Source organism: Colletotrichum navitas (assembly GCF_030913465.1).
Source record: "Colletotrichum navitas strain CBS 125086 chromosome Unknown LY79scaffold_12, whole genome shotgun sequence".
NCBI classification, from domain to species: domain Eukaryota; kingdom Fungi; phylum Ascomycota; class Sordariomycetes; order Glomerellales; family Glomerellaceae; genus Colletotrichum; species Colletotrichum navitas.
The window spans coordinates 318,981-344,554 of NW_026850558.1; the positions used below are offsets into that span (position 1 = coordinate 318,981).

General features: G+C 55.0%; 7 protein-coding genes across 7 annotated transcripts; 4 read left to right on the plus strand and 3 right to left on the minus strand.

Annotated features, from left to right (window-relative positions):
- Positions 1-1,549: 1,549 nt before the first annotated feature.
- LY79DRAFT_509452 (uncharacterized protein) lies at positions 1,550-5,546 on the plus strand (the record flags this gene model as incomplete). Its single annotated transcript, XM_060554056.1, has 5 exons — positions 1,550-2,648; positions 2,707-3,221; positions 3,279-3,516; positions 3,581-4,745; positions 4,799-5,546. The coding sequence occupies 5 exons, from the start codon at positions 1,550-1,552 to the stop codon at positions 5,544-5,546; spliced, it is 3,765 nt and encodes a 1,254-aa protein (XP_060417228.1).
- A 396-nt stretch (positions 5,547-5,942) lies between these two features.
- LY79DRAFT_61923 (uncharacterized protein) lies at positions 5,943-7,731 on the plus strand. The gene is made up of 2 exons (XM_060562037.1): positions 5,943-6,523; positions 6,585-7,731. The coding sequence occupies exons 1-2, from the start codon at positions 6,358-6,360 to the stop codon at positions 7,511-7,513; spliced, it is 1,095 nt and encodes a 364-aa protein (XP_060417229.1). The 5' UTR covers positions 5,943-6,357; the 3' UTR covers positions 7,514-7,731.
- A 430-nt stretch (positions 7,732-8,161) lies between these two features.
- On the minus strand, positions 8,162-9,361 carry LY79DRAFT_61873 (uncharacterized protein). Its single transcript, XM_060562027.1, has 2 exons — positions 9,019-9,361; positions 8,162-8,862 (listed from the first exon to the last, which is right to left on the minus strand). The coding sequence occupies exons 1-2, from the start codon at positions 9,243-9,245 to the stop codon at positions 8,511-8,513; spliced, it is 579 nt and encodes a 192-aa protein (XP_060417230.1). The 5' UTR covers positions 9,246-9,361; the 3' UTR covers positions 8,162-8,510.
- Positions 9,362-10,021: 660 nt separating this feature from the next.
- On the plus strand, positions 10,022-12,773 carry LY79DRAFT_544532 (methylenetetrahydrofolate reductase). The gene is made up of 2 exons (XM_060557120.1): positions 10,022-12,069; positions 12,122-12,773. Exons 1-2 carry the CDS (start codon positions 10,371-10,373, stop codon positions 12,286-12,288), a joined length of 1,866 nt encoding a protein of 621 aa, XP_060417231.1. The 5' UTR covers positions 10,022-10,370; the 3' UTR covers positions 12,289-12,773.
- A 547-nt stretch (positions 12,774-13,320) lies between these two features.
- Positions 13,321-18,012, minus strand: LY79DRAFT_588056 (RNase3 domain-containing protein; the record flags this gene model as incomplete). Its single annotated transcript, XM_060560860.1, has 3 exons — positions 13,321-14,895; positions 14,945-17,458; positions 17,509-18,012. The coding sequence occupies 3 exons, from the start codon at positions 18,010-18,012 to the stop codon at positions 13,321-13,323; spliced, it is 4,593 nt and encodes a 1,530-aa protein (XP_060417232.1).
- Positions 18,013-19,645: 1,633 nt separating this feature from the next.
- Positions 19,646-20,746, plus strand: LY79DRAFT_509473 (TAP42-like family protein; the record flags this gene model as incomplete). Its single annotated transcript, XM_060554058.1, has 1 exon — positions 19,646-20,746. The coding sequence occupies one exon, from the start codon at positions 19,646-19,648 to the stop codon at positions 20,744-20,746; it is 1,101 nt and encodes a 366-aa protein (XP_060417233.1).
- Positions 20,747-21,198: 452 nt separating this feature from the next.
- On the minus strand, positions 21,199-23,803 carry LY79DRAFT_509553 (uncharacterized protein; the record flags this gene model as incomplete). The annotated part of the gene is made up of 3 exons (XM_060554063.1): positions 21,199-22,848; positions 22,910-23,272; positions 23,333-23,803. 3 exons carry the CDS (start codon positions 23,801-23,803, stop codon positions 21,199-21,201), a joined length of 2,484 nt encoding a protein of 827 aa, XP_060417234.1.
- Between the last annotated feature and the right edge of the window lie 1,771 nt (positions 23,804-25,574).

Here is a 25,574-nt window from a genome sequence, read left to right on the forward strand (position 1 = left end):
CAAGAAAAAAGAGGTGCAGTGATCACCAGAGCCGAGCTCGCTCGGTCTCGACGGCTTCGTCCACCTCAAGCCGCTGCAGAGCGACGCAAGCCATCTGCCGGGCGGCCGAATGGGCCCTCGCGGCGTCCGACCTCGCAGAAGACCGGCACAGGGTCCAGCGATGCGACATGGCTGGGGTGAACCGTGGGAGGCTTCTGGAGGGACGGTGAAATCTCGGGGGAAGGGGTGTATGGGCTAGCACGGGCTGATGCTCGATTGGGCGGCGGTCCTCATGGAGATATGGCTGTTCAGACAATTCATTCCCACCATACGACCGCGAAGCGTCGCACTCAGAATCCCCCTGATGCCAACCCCACAAATTTGTACCAGGTTCCGTGGCATGAAGGCCGATGGATACACGTGTTGAGCAGTACAGTTTACACACCCTAGGTTGGCCATAGTGTAATGTATTGGTGTGGACGGCCTCACCGTAAGACGGGCATGTCCAAATGGCCATTGGTAAAGCGGAAAAATTCCACAGCCAGCAACGCCAAGCAACAACCTCCCCCTCGCAGAAGGCCGGTTAGCTAGTCGACTTCATCCTCTGCAGTATGGAACCAGCTCGAGACTTCTGGAAAAGCGGCACCCTGGAGGATATCGGCCGGTTATGCTACACTATCTACTTACTTACTGCACTAGCACCAAAGTCTCCAAGCGCCTTCTCGTACCTGAGATATCGATTTTGTCCTGCGAAGCACATTGAGAACCATCAAAAAGTCTTTTCCGCATGTCTTGACGCATTCCTTCTCTATAGAAGCTTGGGTTCTCGGAAGTTACCTTAGTTTAAGCTCAATTCAAGCGACGGATCAAACGGTGCCTAGCCGACTGACATACAACTATCGCAGCTACACCAGGCAGGGCCATGGCTTACACTCCACAACCCTTCCGCAAACGGAAACGAGCCTCCCATTCGCCGGTGTGACTGTGGGGGGTTGGGGTTGTCCCCGTCTAAAGGGTGCAGACTTGTCAAGACGTGCGCCCTTCGCTCGACAAGCTGATGCACAAGACCCATCCTAATCCCGGTCGGGTGAGCTAGCCATTGATGACTCCGACTTGCTCGACGCGCCAAAGGTCCATATGGCTTGACCCGGCGTCCTACTGTATCGGATGGAGAGGAGAGCTTTTGAATAAAAGATTTCGTCGCCTAGATCTCGCCTTTCCAGAATTGTACTCTTTTCCTTTCTTATACCGTTTTGTTGTGTGTCTGTTCGCCTCCTTGGATTCCGTTGTTTGTCGAATCCCAAGGCTTCTAGACTCTGACCTCCCCGACTGTGTGTCTGTCTGTCTGTCTGTCTGTGGCCGCGAGAAGCTTACATCAGGCGGGGCTTTCCAAGCGACGCCCTTGCGACTCTTTGATGGTTTGACTGACAAATCCATCGGCGTGACACATCGAGTACCGCGCCCTATCGATCTACATCCTCCATAGGAGAGAGCTTGCTCCATGCCGTCGACGCCCTTCGACAACTCGACCCAATCAAGCCACGCCCTGTATTAAGGGCCAGTCTTAATCATGACCACCATACCAGAGGACATGGACGAATTCGTCAACTGGGAGGCGGCCGCTGCCGAAGTCGGAAACATCTTCGACATGTCCTCCCAGGACTTGCCGCCCACCGATCCCCCCAACCTGGATTTGGTTTTAGAGAATGCCAACGACGACGAATTTAGCTTTGTCGCTCTCGAGCACTTCTCTGGGGACCACTTATCCGGCGAGCACGCCTCGGGTGTCCAGACCACCGGCAACCTGCTCGACCTGGTTGACAGCCAACTTAGCAGTGCCCAGGACGACTGGTGGTACACTCCCGACACACCCTGCGTCAACTGCGCACTTGGGGGCTACCAGTGCAAGAAGATCAAAGAAGCCAGCTCGAGCATCTACGAGCATTACTGCACCTCATGCGTCGCGCTCAGGAACGAGTGCAGCTTCGCTGAGCACTTGCCTGCCATCGCTCGCCTCGACCCGTTCGAGGCTTTGCCTTCTCAGAACCCCTGGCCCACAATGGGAGACCACCCGCGTGCTGTCAATGAAGATGGCGGTCTTGGGGAGCTCTTGCTTTCCAGGAAGACCTGGCCGGCCGTGAGAGACCAATCCTGCGCCATCCAAGAGGACGGCGCTAAGGCTGTAGGCTTGCCGGGGACGTCTACGCCGGATCTGTTGCGGAGCCTGACAGCTTCCGCGTGCGCCGATGAGACGGCCACGGCAAGCAAGATGGCAACCCCCGCCAAAGTAGGAGCTCGGTTCTCGCGGGAGTCCGTCCGCATCTTGAAAAACTGGCTCTCGACTCATACCCGGCATCCGTACCCCAGCGACGAAGAGAAAGAGATGCTGCAGCGCCAGACGGGCCTCAACAAAACCCAGATCACCAACTGGCTTGCCAACGCCCGGCGCCGAGGCAAGACACAACCCCCTCGCTCTACCTCACCACACCCGCGCAGTTACAACGGCGCCATCGACATTCCTCAGAGACGAGGAACGCCTGCCCCGGATGGTAGAGTGCGCAACATGAATCCCCTCGAGCGTTGGGTCGACTCCCCTCCAGAGAACGAACCTGCCGAAGTGACGGCCATTGCCCGCGCCGTTGCGTCCAGTTCTGGAGCATCTTCATCAGGTACAACGACAACGAGCCTTACTTCTGACTATCCTTTGGCCGCGCTGACATGTTCCAGGCCTCACGAGCCCTTACAGCTTCAATTTCACCGACGACGGGTCAGGAAGGTCCCTCTGCAACGCTTCCTCGGCCAGCAGTTTGGGCACCTCTCACTCCAGCGGCGGATCCTTCGTCTCTGCGTACTCCCATGCGTCCCACGGCTCCTTCGGCTCCTTCGGTTCCTTCAACCGAGGCCGCAGGCGTCGCAGGAGGCGTGCCGGCGCCAAGCCGGTCGAGGAGAAGACCTCTCTCGCCCCTGCCTCCAAGACTTACCAGTGTACGTTCTGTACCGAAACGTTCAGGACCAAGCACGACTGGCAGCGGCACGAGAAGTCGCTGCATCTGTCTCTTGAGAGATGGATATGTAGCCCTGACGGTCCGGCGGCTCTCAACCCCGAGACGAACCAGTTGTGCTGCGTCTTCTGTGGCGAGGCCAACCCCGACCAGGCTCATGCCGAGAGTCATAATCACTATCAGTGCAAGGAGAGAAGCTTGGAAGAGCGCACTTTCTACAGGAAAGACCATTTGAATCAGGTGAGAGAGCAACCTAGCCAAGAGTCGGTTCCTAGACCGAAACGCTAACGAGATCAGCACCTGCGCCTCGTCCACGATACAAAGTTTGTCGAATGGTCCATGAAGTCTTGGAAAGTTGCCACGCCAGAGATTCGATCACGGTGTGGTTTCTGTGGCTGTGTCTTGGACTCGTGGAAACAGAGGACTGAGCACCTCAGTGAGCATTTCAAGGGCGGTAATACGATGGCCGACTGGAAGGGAGACTGGGGTTTTGAAGCACCAGTGCTCGAGATGGTTGAGAACTCAATACCACCCTGTATGAACCGGCCCCTCAACTATCCCGTAGATAAGCTACCGAAGTCTAACTTGTGGTAATATAGATCTCATTGACAATGAGCGGAACTCGCCTTTCCCCTACCAGGCCTCCAGTGCCCCTGCGGAGACGCCACGCTCGGCTTATGAGCTCATCAAAGTCGAGATGGTACATTTCATGCAGAACCATTACGAAAAACACCACACCTTGCCTAATGACGAGCAGATGCAGCTCGAGAGCTGTCGTATCATTTTCGCCTCCGAAGTCCTGTCCATCCGGGAGATTTCGTATCCCTTTTCGTGGCTGCGTGACCTCCTCATGGGAGACGCCGACATCATGAGACGAGCAAAGATAGGAAAGATGCGTACGCAGGCCGAAAACAGGCTGTCCACTCTCAAGCTGAACGGCAAGGACACTCTGTTCGAGCGCTGTCCCCTCGAGGAGCAGCTGCACGAGTTCGTCAGGGCGAAGAGGCTACTGGGACTAACGGCCATGGACGAAGAGCTGCAGACAGAGAGCTGTAACATCGTCGGCCGTATCGAGGAGGTATCGACGGCGCCGAGCGACTTCATTGCCAGCTGGCTTGTGCGGACCATCAACCGATCCACCAACTGGCTTGCCAACTTCAGACAGCGAGCCCATCTCCCCCGGACCGAAGACATCGTGGTCGAGAACGAGCGGTCGACAGACACGACCAAGATCGACTCGACCATCCACAACTACAGCAGACTTGAGCGCTACTTGGCCGACTACGTCGAGAGGCAGAGGAGCCTCGGCATCGAGCCTTCTAACGATAGCCTGCAGAGGGAGGCCAGGATCATCATCTACGAGTTCGACGACGGCTGGAATCAGACCGCCGCCGACAACTTGGACTGGCTCGCGGCTTTTCGGCAGCGTCATCCACCCACCCCCGTGCAGGGCTCGAGCTCTACGACGGCACCTGCGTCTCAGGATCAGCTATCCCACGATGGGCTTCATTCGTCCATCACAGACACCTCTCCGTCCAACGTTCCATCTGCCAACTTTTCAGACGGCCTGACTTGCCCCCTCATGACGGGCGGGTCCAACCAGGTTCCTGCGGCCCTGACCCAGGCCGGACCGTTCTTCCTCAACGACGCAAACTGCTACCGTCGCCTAATGAGGGAATTGGCGAGGTGGTGCGCAAACTTACCGCTTAAATCGATCACGGACGAGATGCTCCAGAGGCAGGCGAGGATCATTCTTTACAACGAGTAAGTTTTGTTACGCCGCGGCACCTCCCACTCCTGCTAACCCCCCGTTGTAGCGACGACCCATGGAACCAGACCGCGGCCGACAACGCCGAGTGGCTACTCAGGTTCAAGCGCGACTGCGGCATCATCCGCGACCCCGGCCCGGGACTGCCTCCCGGCGACGCCTGGTCGCTCGCGCAGGGCGGCACCGGCTTCGCGCCCCCTTACGCCTTTCCCAAGGGCGATATGGCCCCCTTCAGCGAGAGAACGACGGAAGTGCCGATCCGGAACATAAAGGTCTTTGAGATCCAATCGGACATCACGAACCGCTACCTAGAGACATTCAAGACTAGGTACCCGAAGCCGGCTACCATCTTCTGCTCCCGCGAGCTCGAGGACGGGCTCGTCAGGTTCGTCGAGACGGAGTTGGCGCTCTCTGGGCAGTTCCCCGACGACGAATCCCTCAGGGCGCACGCCTCCTTCATCCTGAACGCGCCTCAGACCGCGGCGGACGACCCCGCCCTGCTGGGCAAATTCAAGGGCTGGATGATGATGAGGGGTCAACAGTCCAGCCAGCAGCAGCAGCAGCAGCAGCAGCAGCCCGTTCTGTTCCAGCCGCAACCGAGAATGCCGCTCCCATCAACGTCTACGTCAACGTCGACATCGACTTTGCCTACGGGTATGGACCTGACGCTCTCAGATGCGGAGATGAACAATATCCTGCGAGACATGAACTTCGACCTCAGCGCAGCGGAACTGGAGGGTCTCGACATGGCCATGGGGATGGATCTTAGCGCCGACGCCGGGCCATCTTCATGCTAGTCACACGGGGGGGAATTTGATATCTACGGTTTCTGCATTGTTGGGGGTAACGATGTTTCATGACGCTCTTTAACGTTTATAGAATTTAGGGGGGGGGCATCGGATTGGGTTGATTATACATTTCAAAAGCTATTGTATCTGCTTTCAAGAAATCAGCAAACTGAGCTGCTAGATTGATAGACACAAAACAGATATAAGGGTGGGACACAACAGAGTATGTGTTTGTCGCCCTAGGCTTGTTTACTATACCCAAAATGAACATCTAATAAGAAAAACCGAAGAAAACAAAAAAGAAAGGAGGGGGATGGGGAAAAAGGCGAGCCCCTCACGTCTGGATCGACTCATGACTAGCTGAATCAATATGTAAATGCGAGCCCGTCGTTCACCGGTTGCTTCGCCCTCTGATGGCCCACCTCTACCGATTCTACGGTCTAGGCGGTGTTCAGGGCAGCGGCATTTCAAGGACTGCACTGTAGAGGCGTGCTTATTCGTCAAGATATTGTCAAGCAATGGGCCACGAGATTAGCTTATGCTTATCCGCTATGCCGACGGAGTCGACATCACGCACGCTTATCTGACACTGTACAGCACACTCTCCTCCATCCCATAACCGCCATTCAACGGCATGCTAGACCGTCCTGGTCTTCGCCTCACACACACACACTCTCTCTCTCTCCGAAACGACGCATCTGCCACTTGACAACCATGCCCCGGGGCTAGCTAGCGCAGCCCTATCATTCGGCAGCCTTGCAGCTTCACCAACTTTTGCGCGGAAACGAAATCCGTACCAGGCAGTAGCGGCCTTGCAGCGATGGCAGAACCAGGCCCGGCCACGACGGCCCACGCGGCTCTTAACAACCGCCCCAGAACGCGCCAGAGGATGCCCAAAGCGGCTCCCTCATTGGACGTGCCGAGCATCGAACAAGATGCATCAGAGAGAAAGCGGGTGCTGAATGTTCTAGCCCAACGCAGATACCGTAAGATTCACCGCCTCGTCGCACCCTTCTCATTCCATCTCGGCTGACCTGTGAGAGACAGGAGAACGTAAGAGGCAGAGTCGCCTCGGCAGGGAGAACAGCAGCCACGTTGATGTTCCAGAGCGTCGGGTATCTGAGACAGACGCTGACAGCGACCTCCCATGTGCTGCCCCTTCATTCGTACTTGAGACTGGGGGCCCAATTGAGCAGGTTGCAGGCAAAGGCAGACCGCCGGCCAGTGAAGTAGATGGCGCTACTGCGGGGTTCAATCTGGATGCGTCTGCGGTGTGGTCGACTGATCCGTCAGACAGTGATTCGATATCGGACCTGCTGTACAGCACGAACCCAACCGTCTTTGGCGCGGGCCTACACGTCGAAAGCTCTTGGGCAGTGGCGGCGGCGTTGCCCAGCACACCATCGACAGTCGACCCTGCATCGCTGATGCAATGTTCATCTCTGTCACCGCCAGACTTCCCCGACAGCTACCTCCTCCCCATGCGCGACCTGAAGGTCCTCAAGGGGCTCCTTCGGATAGCCACTAGACTAGGATCCTACTCTGTCATGTGGGACCCCGCAGCGACCTCGCCGTTCAACCTGGGGACGGGAACGGCGGTGGAGCTGCTGCCCGAGACGTGGCGACCGACGGCGTCGCAGGTCCTCCTGCCGCACCACCCCATCATGGACTTCCTGCCATGGCCAGAGGTGCGCGATCGCGTCATCAACCTCTTCAGCCTTCCCGACGAGGCGAGGCCGCCCGCGGCACGGGGCCAACTCGGACTCGTCAACTTTGCGTACGACTTGGAGGACTCTAGCGAAGGGGCGCGCATCTGGGGCGCCGACCCGTACGATGCGTCGAGCTGGGAGGTTGGCCAGGTCCTCTTCGAGAGGTGGTGGTTCGTGTTCGACAGGAAGGTCGTCAAGCAGAGCAACAAGTGGCGGCGACTCAGGGGCGCGGCGACATTGCAGATGCGGCCCGGGCAGTGTGGTTGACCGGTCCGAGACCGGTTGAGCGTCTTGCGGGGGTTCCGGACGAGTCAGGACGTCAATGTGGGCGGGCGAAAATCAAGAGAGAGAAAAAAATCCAATGCCATCCAAAAGACGGGGGCGAGAGTTGTTCTGGGCTCTCCAGTTCTACATGGCAGCGGTCCAGTCGCCAGCTACGCGCTGACTGCTACACCCACACGATACGGCCTGGTATGCCTGTCCGTGATACAACGACACAGAAAGCGTACGGGCATTTGGCTGTAGGCAAATTGATATTTGGTCGTACTTAATTAAGCCCTTTTTAACCAGAAGGAATACCCACAATCACAGTTACAACCCACAAAATCCGATGTACCTCCAAAAAAATCTACGGCCAACTCTACTATTCGAGTTTGAATAAGGTCGGGTTCATGATTCTAGTTAGAGTTGGCATTAGGATGGGTTAGAATGAATAATTCGGAGTATAAAAGGGATTTATCAAGTAGGATATAGCAGAAGTTGCGTGGTAAAGCTGACGAAAGTGGTTAGATACGGCCACATAGCAAATCGCCTACGGCCAAGTACGACGACACAAACATGCCGGTTCCGGAAGGAGCAGCTATATCCGGGTAGAGAGACTAGGGGCGCAAGCAGCCGGTTTAGTGCATTTCGTTGTTCACCAGAGCGAGGGACGATTGATCACATCTTACTGGCCTCGAACAAGAGCTTATGCGGGAACTTCTTAGTCAAGACATGTATGTAAATCGCAACTGGAACCCCGCAACCCCGTGAACACGATATCTTGGAGGGAAAGAAGAGCGGACATTTCCACTCTTCCCAAATCTTGCTTTTGAGCACCTAGGAAAAGACGCCGAGCGGGCGGGTTATGTTTCAGTGTGGTTCGGAGGTCGCGCCGTTGCCAGCGTCGAGTTCGGCTGCGGGTGTTCGGCGTCATCGGCCGTGGTGGCACGGGCCCTGGTTTAGCCGGTGTATCAAGAGTCTCCGATAATGTCAACCTTATTCGTCAGGGCATGACACAAAATCCCATGCGCTCTTCTTCTCTTTCTAGGACAGCATTAGCGCCGCAAACTCTAGGCGGACGGATGTTGTCATTCCAGCGGGTTCTTGACATTCGTCCGGCCAATATCATTAACCTCTGCGACACTATATTATGGTTTTGGGTAATAGAACGAGAGCTAAACCAGTCATCCTGCCGTCTTTTTAGGTTTCCCACGTTCCTTGGTGTCCGTTTCCCGCCCGGGCCTAAGGGTAGGGGGGGGGCGACTCGCGTTGGCCAAGACGGGGCGGGGGATTGAGTAGCGCCGCCCCATTTCCGGGCGAGAGATTGGCCAAGGATGGGGGGATGCCGACCCCATCTGTGTGCAATCTATGGTAGCAACTAGTTTAAAACGGAAGAGATGCGGTATCTGGAGAGGATGGAGAAGGCTGGAGAAGATGGAGACGGCTGGAGCAAACGGAGAGAAGATGCCCGCCAGACTAAGAGACTGAGTGGTATTCGTACACGTACGTACCTACTGTAATGTACACACGTAGGCGGTGGGGGGCCGCCGACGACGGACCGAGGAGAGGAGGGAAGGCCCTGCTTGGAATATAGTTCCGCCTGGTTGGCTTGTTGTTCGTTCGTGTGTGAGATCCTCGAGGGGGTGTGTGTGCCTGACGTAGTACAGGTCCGTTCTGGCGGTGAAGGGATGAAGCAGATGGAAAGTTTGTATGTATCGCCTCCAGCCCGTCCGGACATGAGCTTCTGGGGGGGGAGGGCAGCAGCATAGGTACAAAGTAGTTAATCGGCTACGGTTCTGGCAACAGCTCTCTGGTAAAGGTGGCAGCTACTACGAGACAACGTGCCGCCCGCCGTCGATGGAGGGGAAAACAACAGAGACGGTTCTGCCAGAGTTTTTTTTTTGTTTGTTTTTTCTGCCGCACCCCGCAGCACAGCTGCACGGGGCAGGGACGGTCACCTCATCGTGTAGGTACTTAAGTGTAAACTAGGGGAGCCCGGCCGTTGGAGGGTGCGTTGGATCAACTGAAGTGGGGGTGCCCCTCTGCACCCACCCACCATCCCTCCTCTCTCTCTCTTTCCCTCTGCCTCAAGGCAATGGAGGGGCACTCGCCAACCTATCATAGGTGCTGCCCTCAAATGCAATGCTCCTTCTTCGGAGCTCTTCGAAGCGTGGGTTGGGGGTAGGTAGGTACTACTAGTAAGGTACGTAGTGTACATAGGTAGACCCCAAGCTGTCACCTGTCAATACGTACCCCCCTCGTCTCTTCACCTCCCCCTCCAGTGTCTCCCTCTTTCATCGGCCAAATTTTGCTTGCCAAATTTCCCAAGCCTCTCTTCCTCCTCCTTCTCCTCCTGTACCTTCTTTCAACTTTACTTCCTTTTTCCAAAGTGACTTTTGGGACTCTGGGAATCTGTTACAACGCAGATTCGAGGCCTTGCTAGGAACGCTTAGCCCCCAACAGACTGACTAGTGAGTTGTCTCCCTTGCTGGCTTTATATGTTGCATCTTCAGGACCCTTCTCCGTTCTTTCCTCCTCCAATACGCGCGCCTTTTAATACCCCTCCAATTCCACCTGTACCACGCCGCCATTCCTACCCCGATACTCGTAGATCCTGTCTCACTCTCTGTCTCTCTCTCCCTTGGCATATAGCACTCTCACGCCGCATCTAAATAGCTTCAATTCCCCGTGTGCACCTACCACTCTTACTCCACCTTGCCCGCACCCCTCTTATCCATTGAGTCTCTGACAAACCTGCTCTCCAGCACCCGACGAGTATACAGCCCCCCTCTAGTGGTCATTATCCACGCTTCTTTTCCTCTCCTGAACTCTTCCGAGTTCCTTCACCGACACAACAGCAAACATGCATATCAAGTCCATGCTCGAGGAGACCCGGAGGACGGGCGAGCCCTCCTTCTCCTTCGAATACTTCCCGCCCAAGACGGCTCAGGGAGTCCAGAACCTCTACGAACGTATGGAGCGCATGTACCACTTCGGCCCCAAGTTCATCGACATCACATGGGGTGCTGGCGGTCGTATCGCCGAGCTGACCTGCGAGATGGTCCTCCAGGCCCAGTCCATCTACGGCCTCGAGACATGCATGCACCTGACTTGCACAGATATGGGCTTGGACAAGGTCAATGACGCCCTCCGCAAGGCCTACAAGGCCGGCTGCACAAACATCCTGGCCCTGCGCGGCGACCCTCCGAGAGAACACGAGAAGTGGGAGGCCACCGAAGATGGCTTCCGCTACGCCAAAGACCTGGTCAAGCACATCCGCGCCACCTACCACGACCACTTCGACATCGGCGTCGCCGGTTACCCTGAGGGCTGCGACGACAACAAGGACGAGGAGCAGCTGCTGGACCACTTGAAGGAGAAGGTCGACATGGGTGCCAGCTTCATCGTCACGCAAATGTTCTATGACGCCGACAACTTCGTCCGCTGGGTCGGCAAGGTGCGCGAGCGTGGCATCACCGTCCCCATTATCCCCGGTATCATGCCCATTGCTACCTACTCCAGCTTCCTCCGCCGTGCCAAGCACATGAACTGCAAGATACCCGACGCCTGGATGGCTGCCCTCGAGCCCATCAAGAATGACGACGTTGCAGTCAGGGAGGTCGGAAAGGGCCTTGTTGCCGACATGTGCCGCAAGATTGTTGCCGCCGGCATTCACCACTTACATTTCTACACCATGAACCTGGCCCAGGCCACGAGGATGGTTCTCGAAGAGCTAAACTGGATGCCCACGAGCGACCGCCCCGTGAAGCACGCCCTGCCCTGGAAGCAGTCCCTTGCTCACGGCCGCAGGGAGGAGGATGTTCGCCCCATCTTCTGGAAGGGTCGCAACAAGTCCTATGTGCTCCGTACTCAGGACTGGGACGAGTTCCCCAACGGCCGTTGGGGTGACTCTCGGTCTCCCGCCTTCGGCGAGCTGGATGCTTACGGCATTGGCCTGACGGGCACCAACGAGCAGAACCGGAAGAAGTGGGGTGAGCCCAAGTCTATCAGCGACATCGCCACCATCTTCGTACGCTACCTCGAGACGGAGCTCGACTCGCTCCCCTGGAGTGAGGCGCCCCTGACCAGCGAAGCCGACCCCATTCGGGAGGAGCTCATCGGCTTGAACAAGCGCGGCCTGCTCACCATCAACTCTCAGCCTGCCGTTGACGGCGTGAAATCGAACCATCCCGTGCACGGCTGGGGTCCCGCCAACGGTTACGTCTACCAAAAGGCCTACCTCGAGCTCCTAGTTCATCCTGACGTGTACGCCGAGATTGTCTCCCGCATCGAGAAGAACCCCGACATGACGTACTATGCCACCACCAAGAACGGCACCCTGAAGTACAACGCAACAAATGATAGCCCCAACGCCGTCACTTGGGGTGTTTTCCCAGGCAAGGAGATTGTGCAGCCAACCATCGTCGAAGGCATCAGCTTCATGGCCTGGAAGGACGAGGCCTTCCGCCTCGGTATTGACTGGGCACATTGCTTTGATGCCGGAACTCCCAGTAGAGTGCTGATTGAGCGTATTATGAACGAGTGGTACCTCATCAACATTGGTAAGCCCGAGAAATGATCCTGGTACAGCTGTGTCGTACTGACACCCCCTAGTCAACAACGATTTCCACCAAAAGACGGCCCTCTTCGACTTGCTCGAGGGGCTCGAAGTAAAGGAATATACCGACATTCCCCTCGAGTCCCAAACCAACGGAGCGGGTAAGGAGCAGGTGCAGGCGGCAGTGGCCAACGGCAACTCTGCCCCCATCTCCGCCAACTAACGATTCTTTCTGACTTGTGTTTAACACAACCCCCCTTTACTATTTTTCAAGTATGCTTTTCTAAGTATGCATCATGGCCGGCGTTTTCAACAGGACAAACGGATGGACGGGGGTCATTATGTGTTTTTTCAACAAAAAGACACTGTTACACAACACGGGTTCATCCACAGCATCACACAAGTGGTAAATGTGACGTCGGATGAACCAAACATTACCTACACATTAAAAAGGCGAAGAGGAAAAGGATGGGCAAGCAAAGGAGCAACTGCATCTATCTCAACGATACCCCACAAACGGACTATAAACTTTTTTCTCCAACGAAAAAAAAAAGAAAAAAAAAGTCCAGGAAACCCACATATTGCAAATAAACAGCAGAGGAGTTCAACACGGGTCTTTAATTTTCGTGTTTTTCCATAGATGGGTTGCTCTTTTTTTCACGTTTAGGATTTTCTGCGTTTTGACAGCGACACTTTTTTTTTTTTTTTGTGCTGTTGGACTTCGGGAGATGACCACGAAACACAGGGTGGAATGATTACGATCAGGAGCTTGAGCTTGGGAATGAGGAAACAGCACACAGGCAGGCAGTTGAGGTACAGACGGGCGAGAGGAGAACTTTGGCGACTAGGATATGCCATCCACCTAGTCTCTTTTCAAAGCCAAACCAACTTGTTCTTGACTGTTTCCGCAACGACTTATTCTTTCGGAGAGCCTCTCTTTTTCGGTGATCTACACGTGTCATGTGCGTTGGCGGCAGGCAGTCAATGCGCCGAAGCGGGGAACAATCAATGCGCCATACTCACGATAATCAAGTAGGGGGGGGGGTTGAGGGGGAATATGAAAGCAACATCTCGAGTTTCTAGTTTATTGCCATGTGCCTGTCCTGGTCTCGACGCCGAACTACACTACGGCCGATGGTAAGTGAGCGAGCGGCCTTGATCCGCCGAAGTCATGCATTCCCTATCCAGGCAACCCCCTCCCCCCTCTCTCCTTCCCACTAAAAGCTCCTCATGTGCCTAGCATCCGACCGCTCCTTCATACGGCGGTGCCATGATCCGCAATGGTATTCTCCCCCCCCTGAGCCTCGCAGTCACACTCATACTCCTTCCTGAAGGCTGCTACGTCCATATCCTCCAGTTTCTCGACCGCTCTCTTCGCAGCCGCAACCTTGGCATATCGGCCACTGGCCGCGGCCGCATGGAAGTGAATTTGCCCGTGTAGTATGACGCCACAGAGGACATAGGACCCAGTAATGGCGGCAGCTCCGCCCTCTTCGACGCTCGGCGCAACTTCACTCACCATCAAGCGCCACTCCTGGCATCCGAATTCGTCTTGCAGGATACGCGTGAGGTTCGTGACGGGATGACGGCTGGCGAAGGAGTCATAGAGCGCCATGTCCGTGAAAAAGGGTCGGATGTGCGCGTCGAAAAAGCTGCGAACTTGGCCGTAGTCGTAGCACGAGTCGACAAAGAGGGCGCCGATGTAGGCCTCGACAACGTCGGAGAGATACTTGGGCGCCTGCTTGACGTGTATCCAGTAACCCTGCGAGAATGTTCCGTCAGCCGCCTCGTCTTGCTTTGCGCACTCGAGCACGTTGACAAAGTCCTGGGTTTGGTTCAGGAGAGACGCGTGGCCGGACAGGACGTGCTTGTGAAGGCCCAGCTGGACGCAAAGACAGGCCAGAAACTGATTGCTGACCATGGCTGTCTTGTGCTCTGTGAGCCATTGAGGGTCGGCGTCGGGGAACTTTTTGAAAAGAAAATCCACGCAGACCATGTCAAGCAAGGCATCGCCGAGGAACTCTAGACGCTGGTAGTTGGGCAGATTCTCGTAGGCCCGGGGATACGACGGATGCTTGAAAGCACTGCGGAGGAGCGCGGGACACTTGAAGTCGTATCCCAAATTCACCTTGATCTGACGCGCCAGTTCCTTCTGCATGGCGGTCGATTGTCCAGATTGCCACGCGGAAGGGGTGTAGGCGGCGTAGTAATCTCCCCACGAGGTCATGAGGTGATTCTTGTTCTTGACCATAGCGGTTACTGCCCGGATCGCCATGTCGAAGTTGTTTGTGTCAGCATAAGACAAGTACGCCGCGCCGATGAGAGCTTCGCAAACGTCGGCAATGGACTTGTCTGCAAGGGCGTGCCGATGGTTTAGCGAACCCCCCTTGCCTCGGACAAGGCGTAGTCCTGATGGATACCAGCTGCGGCGATCGAACGACTTCGAGCGCACATACTCGGGTAAGTTCCGGTCTACGGCCTTGTTGAAGAGGTTTTGGTTGCATATCAAGAGCATACGCTCGACGTGGTATGCAAATTCGTTGTCCTCTGGGTTTTGAGTGAAGAGGGCGATGGTCGTAGCCATCTTCAGGAAGCAGTCGCCGAGGAACTCCAGTCTCTCGTAGTTCTTTCCCATTCCTCTCTGAAAGTTGATCTTGTCCTTGTCGTGCTCGTCACTGTTATCTGAGTCTTTCGTAACCGCCTCGAGGGCCAGGTCTGGGCGGATGTCGAGATCCAGAAACTTACACGCATCCAGGGCAATCAAGACCGCATCAATGCGGTGGATGATGGCAGGAAATGTGAAGGCCATGACAACAGTCTCTATGGGGAGCTGCGAACGTTAGCCCTGCAAGACATCGTCTGAGAAATACCCAACTTACAGTTGACACCCTCAGGGGCTCTAAGATAACGTAGCAGATCTTCGACTCTTCAGTGGTGACCTCCACAAAGTCGTCAAGAAGGTTTCGTTTCAGTGATACCACTTCGGCCTCAACGACAGGCTGGGTATCTCGCCACGTCCTTTTCGCTCGAGATTTCATCCACAGACTCACGCTGTACTCCTTGATGTTCTTCTCCACCTCCGGATCACGCCAGGGCCTGTGGCCAGGATCAGGCACGCCCTCTGGAACTGGGTCCGTTGGCTTCATGTCCTTACGAACTCCTCGTAGGTAAAACTTGCGAGACCCCGCATAAGGATCTATGACCAGTTTATCCTGGAAGAATTCTTCTGCGGCATCGTCGTCCCATTCTAGATATTCTCTTTCCTTCGTGTCCCGAAGATGGTCCCAGTCGATCAAGGTCGCAGCGTCTGCTCGCGCTAGGTCTCCAGAATGGTGACGCCGAGTCGGGGCGAGGAAGTAAGGAATTTTTTGGATCGGTGCCTCGTACTCCTTACTGAACACATCTTTGAAGATGCGGAAGGTAAAAGACTTCAAGAGCTCTGAATCGATTTCCGAGACTTGGATAGGCGCCGGAAGGGCAACGACGAAAGCCTCCGACTGCTGATCGTTTCCAAAGAACAGAGGAATGGCCGGAATATCGGGTAGCTTTTCTCTGGTGAGGAGTAGCAGCGGCTTTGAGTTTCTTCCGACAGCATCAGGTGTTGCGAGAACCAGTATGTTGACGTAGAGGTGGCTGAAAGGACCAAGGCGAAACCAGACGTCTGGCTTGGTTCTCATTTTGTACTCGGCCCTCTTGTTTGAACTGACTGCGAGACGAGCATTTCGCATAGCAGGAAGCTTCCTGGTGAAGACTGGTTGTAGGTTGTGATCGATATATTTCTTCTTGATCAGTTCCTTGCACATCTCGAATGCGGCGGAACAGCGGGCAGCCTGCTTGTTACTTTGTGGAAATCCTGCAATATGCATGATCGGAGACCTTTCCGGTAACTGGACTTCTGCAACGAAAGTCTGTCCCTGATTGATGACGACGTACTCCGGGGCGCATACCTCATCGTTGGATTGGCGCAAGGAAGCGGCGAAGTTTGCTAGCACCTCGAGGCTAGAGGTCCACGTCAATACGGCACCGGTGGACTTAATGAGATAAGATTTGTAGTGCAAGTCTCCCTTGAGAATGCTGGCCTTGACGTCAAACCCCATGATCTTTTTGTCCTCGGGCAGAGCATTGCAGAAGCGGCGCAACACGCTCTGATCATACATAGCCTGCAACACCATACGGGCTTGTCTTCCATTGCCGCCCTCAATGAACGAAATGTACTCTGAGTCCTGCCGTCTCGCGCGCCCCTTTGATTGGATGTACTGAATCACCGACTTGTAAAGATCAAATCGCATGATGAGGTTGCAGTCGGGTATATCAAGCCCTTCTTCAGCAACCTGAGTGGCGAAGAGACAATTGACCTCTGCATTCCTGAACCTGTGAATTGTCAAGACTTGTTGCTTGAATGACATATTTGCAAGTCCCGTATCTGACTGGCTGCCAACAAGTACTGCCGGGTTGAGACACGAGAGCTTGATATGATTCTGCTTGAAAAGATCTGCAAGCAGTACGGCCGTGAGTCTCATTTCCACGAAGACAATGCAACGATATTTCGGTTCACTTGTGAAGCGGAGTCTGAGCTCTTCCCACAGTCGCAGGACTTTTATCGACACTTGGTCCAGAGTCGGCGTGGCGGGTTTGAATTCATGAGTCCGGATAACATCTCGAAGTTTCTGAACTGCCGCAGTCTCTCTGTCGTCGGAGAAAAGGCTAGAATGGCTCATTTCGGTTCGTTGTGTCAGCCTGACAATTGTCTCATCTGTCAGGAAAAGTTGCCAGAAACGATCCGCCGCCCAAGGGCCAAGAGAAGATGTTGCAGCCTTTGCAAAACATAGCTCTTTGCTGAAGTGCTGGTTGCGACCCACGAGGGCGTTGATCTTCTGGTATAACTCTGTCTCGTAAGGCATAGGGAGACTGCTGTAATGGATTTCCCTTTCCGTAATCTTTCGAATATGTGAATCCCTAGAGAGTGACTCCTCAGACACTGTTGCGATCTCGCTATGAAGAAGGCACTCAAGCTGGGCGGTAGCAATCTTGATGTCAGTCTGAGCGTCGACGGGAGAAGCCGTCATACCGAGGATCCTCGGTCGCTTGTTTACATCAGGCTCCTTTATGTAGAAATCCTTGATGATACGAGCGTAAGGGTGGTTCTTCTTGGTATGATGAGCTTCGTCAAAGATGAGGAGGTTGATCTGCTCCATGCGGATGTATGAGTGTGTCAAGCATTTCTGAAAAATGGCCGCGGTGCAGACGATGACCATGTTGTCTTCGAATTGCTGAGCCCAAAACTCACGGGACCACATTTCGTCGACCATGTCACCGCAGAAGCGGGCGACTGGGTGCTCCAAGTTACAGTCGAGAACGGCATGCTGCTGGAATACAAGAGATACCTTGTCCACCTGTATAGACCGTTAGTTGAGCGTAATCAAAATGGGACCGAGTCACTCGCTAGAAAGAAGGCAATGCGTTTTTTCTGTCCAGTCGCGCGGTCTTCAATCTCCTTCTCGAGAATGTGGCGAAGCAGCAAAGCAGCAATCAAGGTCTTGCCAGATCCAGTATCCAAGACCACGATGGTGTTTTTGCTCTTGGCTCTCTCAAAGAGCTCGATTTGATATTCACGCGGAGTCTGGATGATTCTGAACCTTTCGTTCTCCTGCTTCAGTAGGTGCGCAGCGGATCCGAAGTTCGGCTCCTTAGACGCCTTAGGGCCTGCTTCCAGCACCTTGTCTTGGTTCGACTCGATCCAGGATTGGAACTTTGCATAATCACGCCGCTTTTTCTCTGATATTTTGCGGGGTCGCTCTGGATTCAAACTCCAGCGGAGGTATTCGTCTTCGTCTTCAACAAGACCGCGATCCTCTCCGTCTTCGTCCTGATTTTCGAAGTTGGCGTCGGAAACCGGGCTCTGGCGCGGGGAAGCCACCGAGAGGGACACGGGAGAATATTCCTTCATGTTTGAGGTCATCACATCCTGTGTAGAAGGCTTTGAGGTCATAGAGTGTTCCAAAAGACGCGGCCCTAAGCTTACCTCGAAATCAACGAGATAAGTAGGCGTAGAGAATGAGTTGTCGACGCTCTGGGCCTTGCAAGCGTCCATATCTGGAAGAAGAGTTTGTGTACCGGGCCCATTCAATGCATGGAACTGAGTACCTATGCTTGAATGGTATCTTGTCGAAATTTGAGGCTCTATGTCCGAGAGAGGGGTATGAGTTGAGGCCCATACAAGGGGGATGGACGAGTGAGAAAGAGCGTTGAGGAGTTGGAAAAGAACTGTAGCGAGTTGCTCGAGTTCTTGAAGTGTGGGAAGGAATGAGAGGGGGGAGGGGGTATAGGTGAAGGATTACTATCTTTCTGGGAGAGATTATTCCTCGGTACTCTATATCCTAGATTGTGGCCATAGACGCACCAAGGAAAATGAGAGGCAGTACAGGACTGAGTGTCGGAGGGCGAGAAAGGATTTTGTATCCGTTCAGAGGAGGCACCTAGTGGAAACGCAGGCCGCAAGGACGCAGAATGTTCCAAGCGTGCCTTCTCTCGATATGGATATGGATATGGGTATGGATATGGATACGACAATGGCAACGGGAAGCCGCACAAGGCAGGAGCAAACAAAAACATCCAAACAGTGAAGTTGCCGGGGCCTCCTGCCCCAAAACACTGTCCCCAAGTCCTTTTTTCCAATCATCAGACCACTATTAGGACATGTCGGCAAGAATGAATCTCCCACCATCCGAATGTACATATATGTTCAGACACATGATGATCGTGATGCATTGGTAAAGGAGCGGAAGAAGAGGGATCCCAGTGAATGCCGAGTTGGCTTTACGTTCTTCGTGAAGTGGCTCCACTAACTATTTGCATCACATGTGTATTGTTCTCTCAACTTGAGACAGCTTCTTCAGCAAGACAGGACGAGCGGCCTCGCCGACTGCTTTTTTTCTTGGGGCAGGGCATTCAGGGCACGGTAGTTTCAAGGGTAGCTAGCTAGCTCAGAGGTTAGATATTGGATATATGTAGCAAATACTCCGATTTTCCTTCTGAAAAATTGAACACTGCAAAGTAAATACGCCAATACAGCCCAACAAGTAGTGATAAATTCTGATGGGAAGGGAGTTGGGCTCAGTTGTAGTAACGAGGAAGAAAGCGGTGACGATTGCCAGGGTGAAGTCATCTCGTCAATTTCCGCGACGTATGTACAGCATAGAGCTCTGCTGGTCTGGACCCCTGTCGCCACCCCACCTCCATCCAACCCAGCTCCCTCTAATTTAGATAAGATAAAGACCCTGCCGAGCGGCGCAAATCGCCACCAAGGAAATGTTTAGCGTCCCTTTCACTTGTGCAGGTAGTGGTAACAGACGAAGTACAACCCCCACAAGAATCAAACGTCAACACATTTAGATACCCTGATCGCCACTACAGCTTTCACGACATTTGCTAGTCACAACGTTGCCCCCTCCCGTCTGGCGCGAGGCTCATAACGTCGCCATCCCCCCTTCACCCCTCCACCTCTCACAGACGATACTCCCCACCTGGACACCTCCCCTTTGAACGACACGCACTACGCCAAAAACCGAACTGCCGCAGCCATGGTCGACGAAGACAAACCCCAAACTCTCAAGTCCGTCTTCGCCTCGGCTGAAAGGAAGCGCCTCGTCCTCGAGAACTCGTACGAGGCCTCCTCGCCAACCTTCCTTGACGACCTCCGCAACGCAATCTCCGAGTACGAGACCTGCCTCGACCTCGTCTCCCGCGCCGCCCTCTTCTCCCCAAACGAGTCCCTAGAGGACCTCTCCACCACCTCCCTCGCCTACCTCCTCATCACCGCCCACCTTGCCGAGCTGCACCAGAAGCTTCCCTCGCGCCGCCCCATCGAGCGGCGCGTCGCCCTCGAACGCGCCCGCGAGTCCTATGAGACCTTCCTCGGGTCCCTCGACTCCTACGACCTGCTCTCCCCGCAGCAAAAGACCCTCTACAACCAATATACCGACGAGCCCCTCGCCTTCACGACCCTCGGCACCAACGACCCGGCCAAGCGCCGCGAGGCCAAGATCGCAAACTTCAAATCCGAGCGCGCCCTCCGCGAGCGGCTTGACACGCTGCGGCGGAACCCGCGGTACCAGAACGAGGACGGTGATGACGAGGTTGTCCGCGACCTTCACCTCGCCCACATTGCGTATGCGGCGCACATGGCTTTTCAGGGCCTGGAAGGCATCAACCGCGAGCTCGAGGTTCTAGCCCAGGCCTCCGTGCCCTTGATGCCGTCCCAGACGTCCGTGGAGGAGGATGAGCGACGCCGCGCGGCGGAGCGTGGCTCGGACGGCTACAGCGAGCGTCTCGAGGCCCCGCGCCGGCTGCAAAGCCTATTCGGTCAGCGGGGAGGTCCGATATTGTCCAAGGACGGCAAGCCGCTGCAGCCCTTCACACTCGTTGGAAACCGGGCGCAGATGACCGCGGACGTGTTCCGGCCGGGCCACAACCTGCCGACGATGAGCATTGACGAGTACCTCGAGGTGGAGCGTGAGCGGGGAGGCATAATCGAGGGTGGCGGTGACGCAAGCTGGCATCGGCCGGAGCCGAACGAAGACGATTTTGACAAGGCGGATGAGGAGACGATGAAGGCAAGAGCATGGGATGAATTTGTCGAAGCGAACCCCAAGGGCTCGGGCAACACGCTGAACAGAGGTTGAGCCCAGTGATTAGGCCCAGAGATGGGTTTCTGTGTAGCCAGATGGAAAAACATGATGGCGGTATTTCACGATTAGAGACAAAGAAAGAAAGAAAAAAAGACAAGAAAAGAAAAGGAGGGAGAATACCACGTTGCGACATCATAGGGCGTGTGCATGATGTCCACAAGGGATGGGTTTTGCGGCACCCCTGTACTCGATACAGCACGATGAACACATGCTACATTTGGAAGATTGTCTGGTCTCGTTTATTGCCAACAACCTATTATTGGCTGTGTGCCTTCGAGGACAGCCCCCTTTTCCCTTGTCCTCTTACTGTCCCCATGGACTTGTTACCCATACTCGTCTGCAGTGCGAATCGTTAACCCCTCCCGGGACACCAGGAAGACAATATTCGCCCGCCATGTTGTTGCTGCCCTCTTCCAGTTCCTCTTCCCCGCTGCTCGTCCAACTGTCTAGACCATGACCAGGTCGTCGTCGTCGTCGTCGAAGAAAAGAGAAGAGGATGTCGCACCCTCGACAGAGGGTGCAGTTGAGGACCGACCGCCACCAGGCGCCATGTCCCGCGCCTCGGAGCTTGCCACGACATACTCTGGGGTCTCCTCCCGGGAGCGGCTCTCGTCAGGATCAACTTCCGTCATGGCCTCGTTCGTGTCGTCGTTCTCCTCCTCGAAGTTGACGCTGGCACCGGAATTCGACTGGTCGGGAGCTTCGTCGAGGACCGCGGCGCTGAACGCGTCGGCAATGGACTGGCCATCGGCGGGCACGGCGTACCTCGCGTTGCCATACTCGGACTCTCCATCCGTGAACGATTCCGTGCGGATTGACCGGTCATCGGCCACCACCTTCGCCGGGTTGAGGACGGTCGAGATGCCGTCCTGTACGTCGATGCTGCCGGGACCGATGGTACTCCCTCCTTCCAAACGAAGATGCCCTAGCACGCTGCTGATCGAGCCTGATGTGCTGGAAGCGTCCGAGGGGATCGTGACGCCGGTGTGATAGACCGGGCCCGGGCCAGCCGGTCCATAATCGGCTGGCGGTAGGGAGTCCTCGAAAACCCCGCCGCTTCCGTCATCGTTTCCGCCGGCCCAGAGCGGTAGGAACTTCAGTTCGTTATGGTGTAGGTTGAGTAACAGGTGTGGCGTCACCTCCATCTTAATTTCAAAGTCGGCACGGTTACACTCCTGGTGGAAGGGCACAAGGAAATCGTGGATGGACACTTCAAAAGCTATGTCGTCGAATGCCGCCTGCGGGCTGTCGTAGATGGTGCTGGAAAATCTTTTCGCGCTAATGTCATCAAAGACTGTCTGCGGCAAATTGAGCAGCTCTCTGCAGGCTGGGTCCTGACCCAACTCGGTGTGATTTCTCACAAGCTTCTCGAGCGCAATCCTCAAATCATTTACCATAATTTGAAAGCGGCGACGCTGAGGGCCTATGGAGAAAACGCAGGCAATGCTGGACCACTCGACGCCGACAGCCTCGTACACGAATGAGCACAGAGCTTTTTGCACATTGTTGAACCGGTAGTACACAACCTCAAGAGGGACGAAGTGCCGAACATCCACGTAAGTGGCGCGGTGGTCGTCGGCTTTTCTCGATAAAAGAGAGTCGAGGGGCTTATGGAGCAAGTTGTGGACCACAATGTCGTTCCATGTGTTTCTCAAAAACTTAGCCAAGCTGAGCGCGTGATATTTGGCCGACCGGATAGACTTGTCGTCGGGGTAGTTGGAGAGCATGCCGATGAGGTTCTGCAACCGCAGCCATTCGGGATTTTGCATGTCATCAAATATCGTCTCGCTGACCAACCGATTAACCAACCCCGACACGCGCTCTACCATGGCCCGGGCCGCATGCTGGATGAGGTTATTCAGATCATCACCAGGGTCGTGACGCCTGCGACCAAAGACAGTGTACGCGGCCGCCTTGGGTGTGCCATTCGGCCTAGCGGCCTCCTCGAGAGCCAGCTCGTTCACCAAGATCCGAAAGGCGGAGCGCGTGATTTGGTCCAGTCTCAGAGCCACGCCCATTTGGAGGCTTTCCTCGGGCAAGACCTCGATGAAGACCGTATTGTTGGGGCTCATAATCCACTGGAGAACGGGGTCGCGCTGGAAGTGGCGTCAATACGGACGCTGCTGTCATGAGCATAGGGTAGACAAATGTACTCACAAGCACGCTCGTGCAGTCGAAAATCTTCGCTACAGCCACCAGAGTCCATGCCAGAGGCGCGGAATCGATAATGACCCGTTTGCCCGCGATGAGACACATGAGACGGAGGATGTCGACGCGATGGCGGACCGGGCAGTAGTCCGGTATCTGGCGGTAGGTAGGGCCCAGCTCGGAGGTGAAGTCGCCCTCGGACTTCTTCTCTAATACCTTGGCGGCTAGACCGGTATTCGATGCATGTTTGGGCCTCGTATAATGGGGCTTAATATCGAGTTGGAAGTTCTGCGAATTGGCCTGTTTGGTGCCTTTATCCAGGTCAGGATTCAGTCCGAAGACGTCGTAAACGGCAAGATCCGTCTTTTGCTTCTGGTTATGGTCAGCGTCGGTTGCTGAATTCTTTCCATCGGCAATGTCGGGATCGTCAACCATTTTGGGAACCATTTCTCTCCAGCAAGAACAAACATCGTCGTGACCGGAAACAACATTGGCGTCAATACCGTGCTTGTCGTGAGCGGTCCACCATTTGATGATGCCTGGGGTCAACGATACCTCAGTCATTTGAAAAACGAGTTCGTCACCCTCGGAGGGGGGAGTGAGGTCCAGAACATACTTGACACCCTCGGGGAGTTTGTTGACAAGCTTTCGTCGACGCTGCACACGAAACTGGTACGTCGGGTTAAGCATCTCAGAGAATTTGGAGGAGCCGGTGTCCAGGAGCTTCTGAGAGTGCATACGAAAATGAACCGAGTTCCAAGCATACAAGTAGCAGTCGATGCCAGCTGATGGTTCGGAGTGAGTAGAGAAGTCAACGAACACCAGTGTATCTCCTTCGTAGAGTTCGCCCTGGATGTCGTGTAGGATAAACTGGGAGTAGCGGCGTTCCTCGTTGTACGTCATGTCGTGCCGGGGAGTCTGCAAATCTGTGTACGCGACGGCTCTCATTGCTGGCACAGGAACGGCGGGCTCAGTGATGTCAATGTTTTCGAGGCTGTTTCCTCCTGTCGGCGTGGAGTAGTGTTGCTCAGAAGCAGGCTCGTCCTCTAGAGCCTCTTCCCACCCCAAGGGAAGATTTATTATGTCGTCTTGTTGAGTGTCCATGATTTGATGACGGAGTGTGAGATGCTACGGAGCCTGCTGTGGGATGGTACTGCAAGAGCCTTCCAGCTTGGTTGCTTCTGAAGACGAAGGCCAGACGCAGCGATGGTGGTCAACGTGTGGTTGGTGGTGAAGATGTAGGCGAACAAAGTGAGGCTTCGGGGCGGCTGGAAGGACTTGGACCGAGAGCGGCGTTGTCAAGACCAGAATTGTCGCACATGAGCTCTCGCTGGCAGACACGTCAGGTTGCGAGTCGGGTACCGAAAGATGAATGTGGTGGTGATCAGAGGGTGGCGAAGCCTTCCTAGGCAGCAAGGCCTCGAGGAGTCAGATGTCAATTAGGAACTGCCCAGACCCCACCAAGAACCCGTGTGTCGGCGTGCCAAGGTCGCTATTCAAAATCTCCAACCTGTGAGAAAGGTGGCAGTGAGAATGGCAGAATCAGGTGTCGCTCGTCCTGTTGTGCAATTGATCATCCAGAAAAGCGAGGTGAATACCCCCCGAAGTGCATGGAAATGCGACGGGATAAGAAGTCAAGAAACGAGGTGTGAAGCTAGAATGGAGAGGGGAAGTTGGGTAATGGGGCATGTTAGCTGGGCGCAAAATGCAATGCACCGCGGAGGGTGGACAGAAATGCGGTTGGAAGACAGCCCGTGACCTGCGGCTGACCAGCTGCCTCAAGGGATGGCAAGTGTTCTGATTCATCTGTGGCCGTCGCAGCTACGCCGCTCAATGAAGCCTTTGCCGCCAGAGCTATTTGCAGTCACTCCAATCTCACCTTGAGCCAAGATGCCAAATTGTCTTTGTAGACAACATGAGCACGAGCCAGGCATCGTCATTTGAAGCAGCCTGGCCGTGCACTGAGCGAATGCCGAAAGACGGCAGTCTTGTCCGTCTTGTATTTGTCACGGGTCCGAGAAGTGAAGCCAAGAAGCCAGGCAGCATGTGCGGTCAAGATGCTACGGATGTGGGGGATCGGGTACCCACGGGCATGATCATGATCTCTGAAAGTCGATCTTGGCCAGAACAAGTCGGCTTTCGTGTATTTGGCTCCAGGCTCGTAGGTATAATAATAGCGGAGAAATCGAGACGTTACGGTACAAATGTTCAGGCCCTTGCTGCTGCCTGCGTGCCAGACTACCCGCTCAGAAAGCAAATAGTGGATCAGCGGGTACGCCCATATGCGAACCGGTCCGTCTTCAATCATCGGGCGGACTGGGACAAGAGTCAGCAAGGGGCGCGCCTACAAAACCCGCTTCGAGAACGAGACCAGTTCGGCTCTTCCATAGCTTGCGCAATGTCGGCAGCAGAAAGGATCGCTACTGTGATGGATTGCTGTCTCCATGCATTATCTAACTTAGCTATATACCTAGGTAGGTATCTGAAGTTAGCAGGCGATGCTCCCCAGAGACTTGGCGGTTAGGGAAGCCGAAGCCCGGCGCCAGCACCGACTCCGTCCCGTTCGGGCTCTGTTGGAAAGCTCGGCACTGCAGTCAACCGCGTCACGATCGGAGTTCGAGGCAAGGTTCCTAGGTAGGTAGTGTCGGTTAATGGACATGTTCATTGCCCTGCT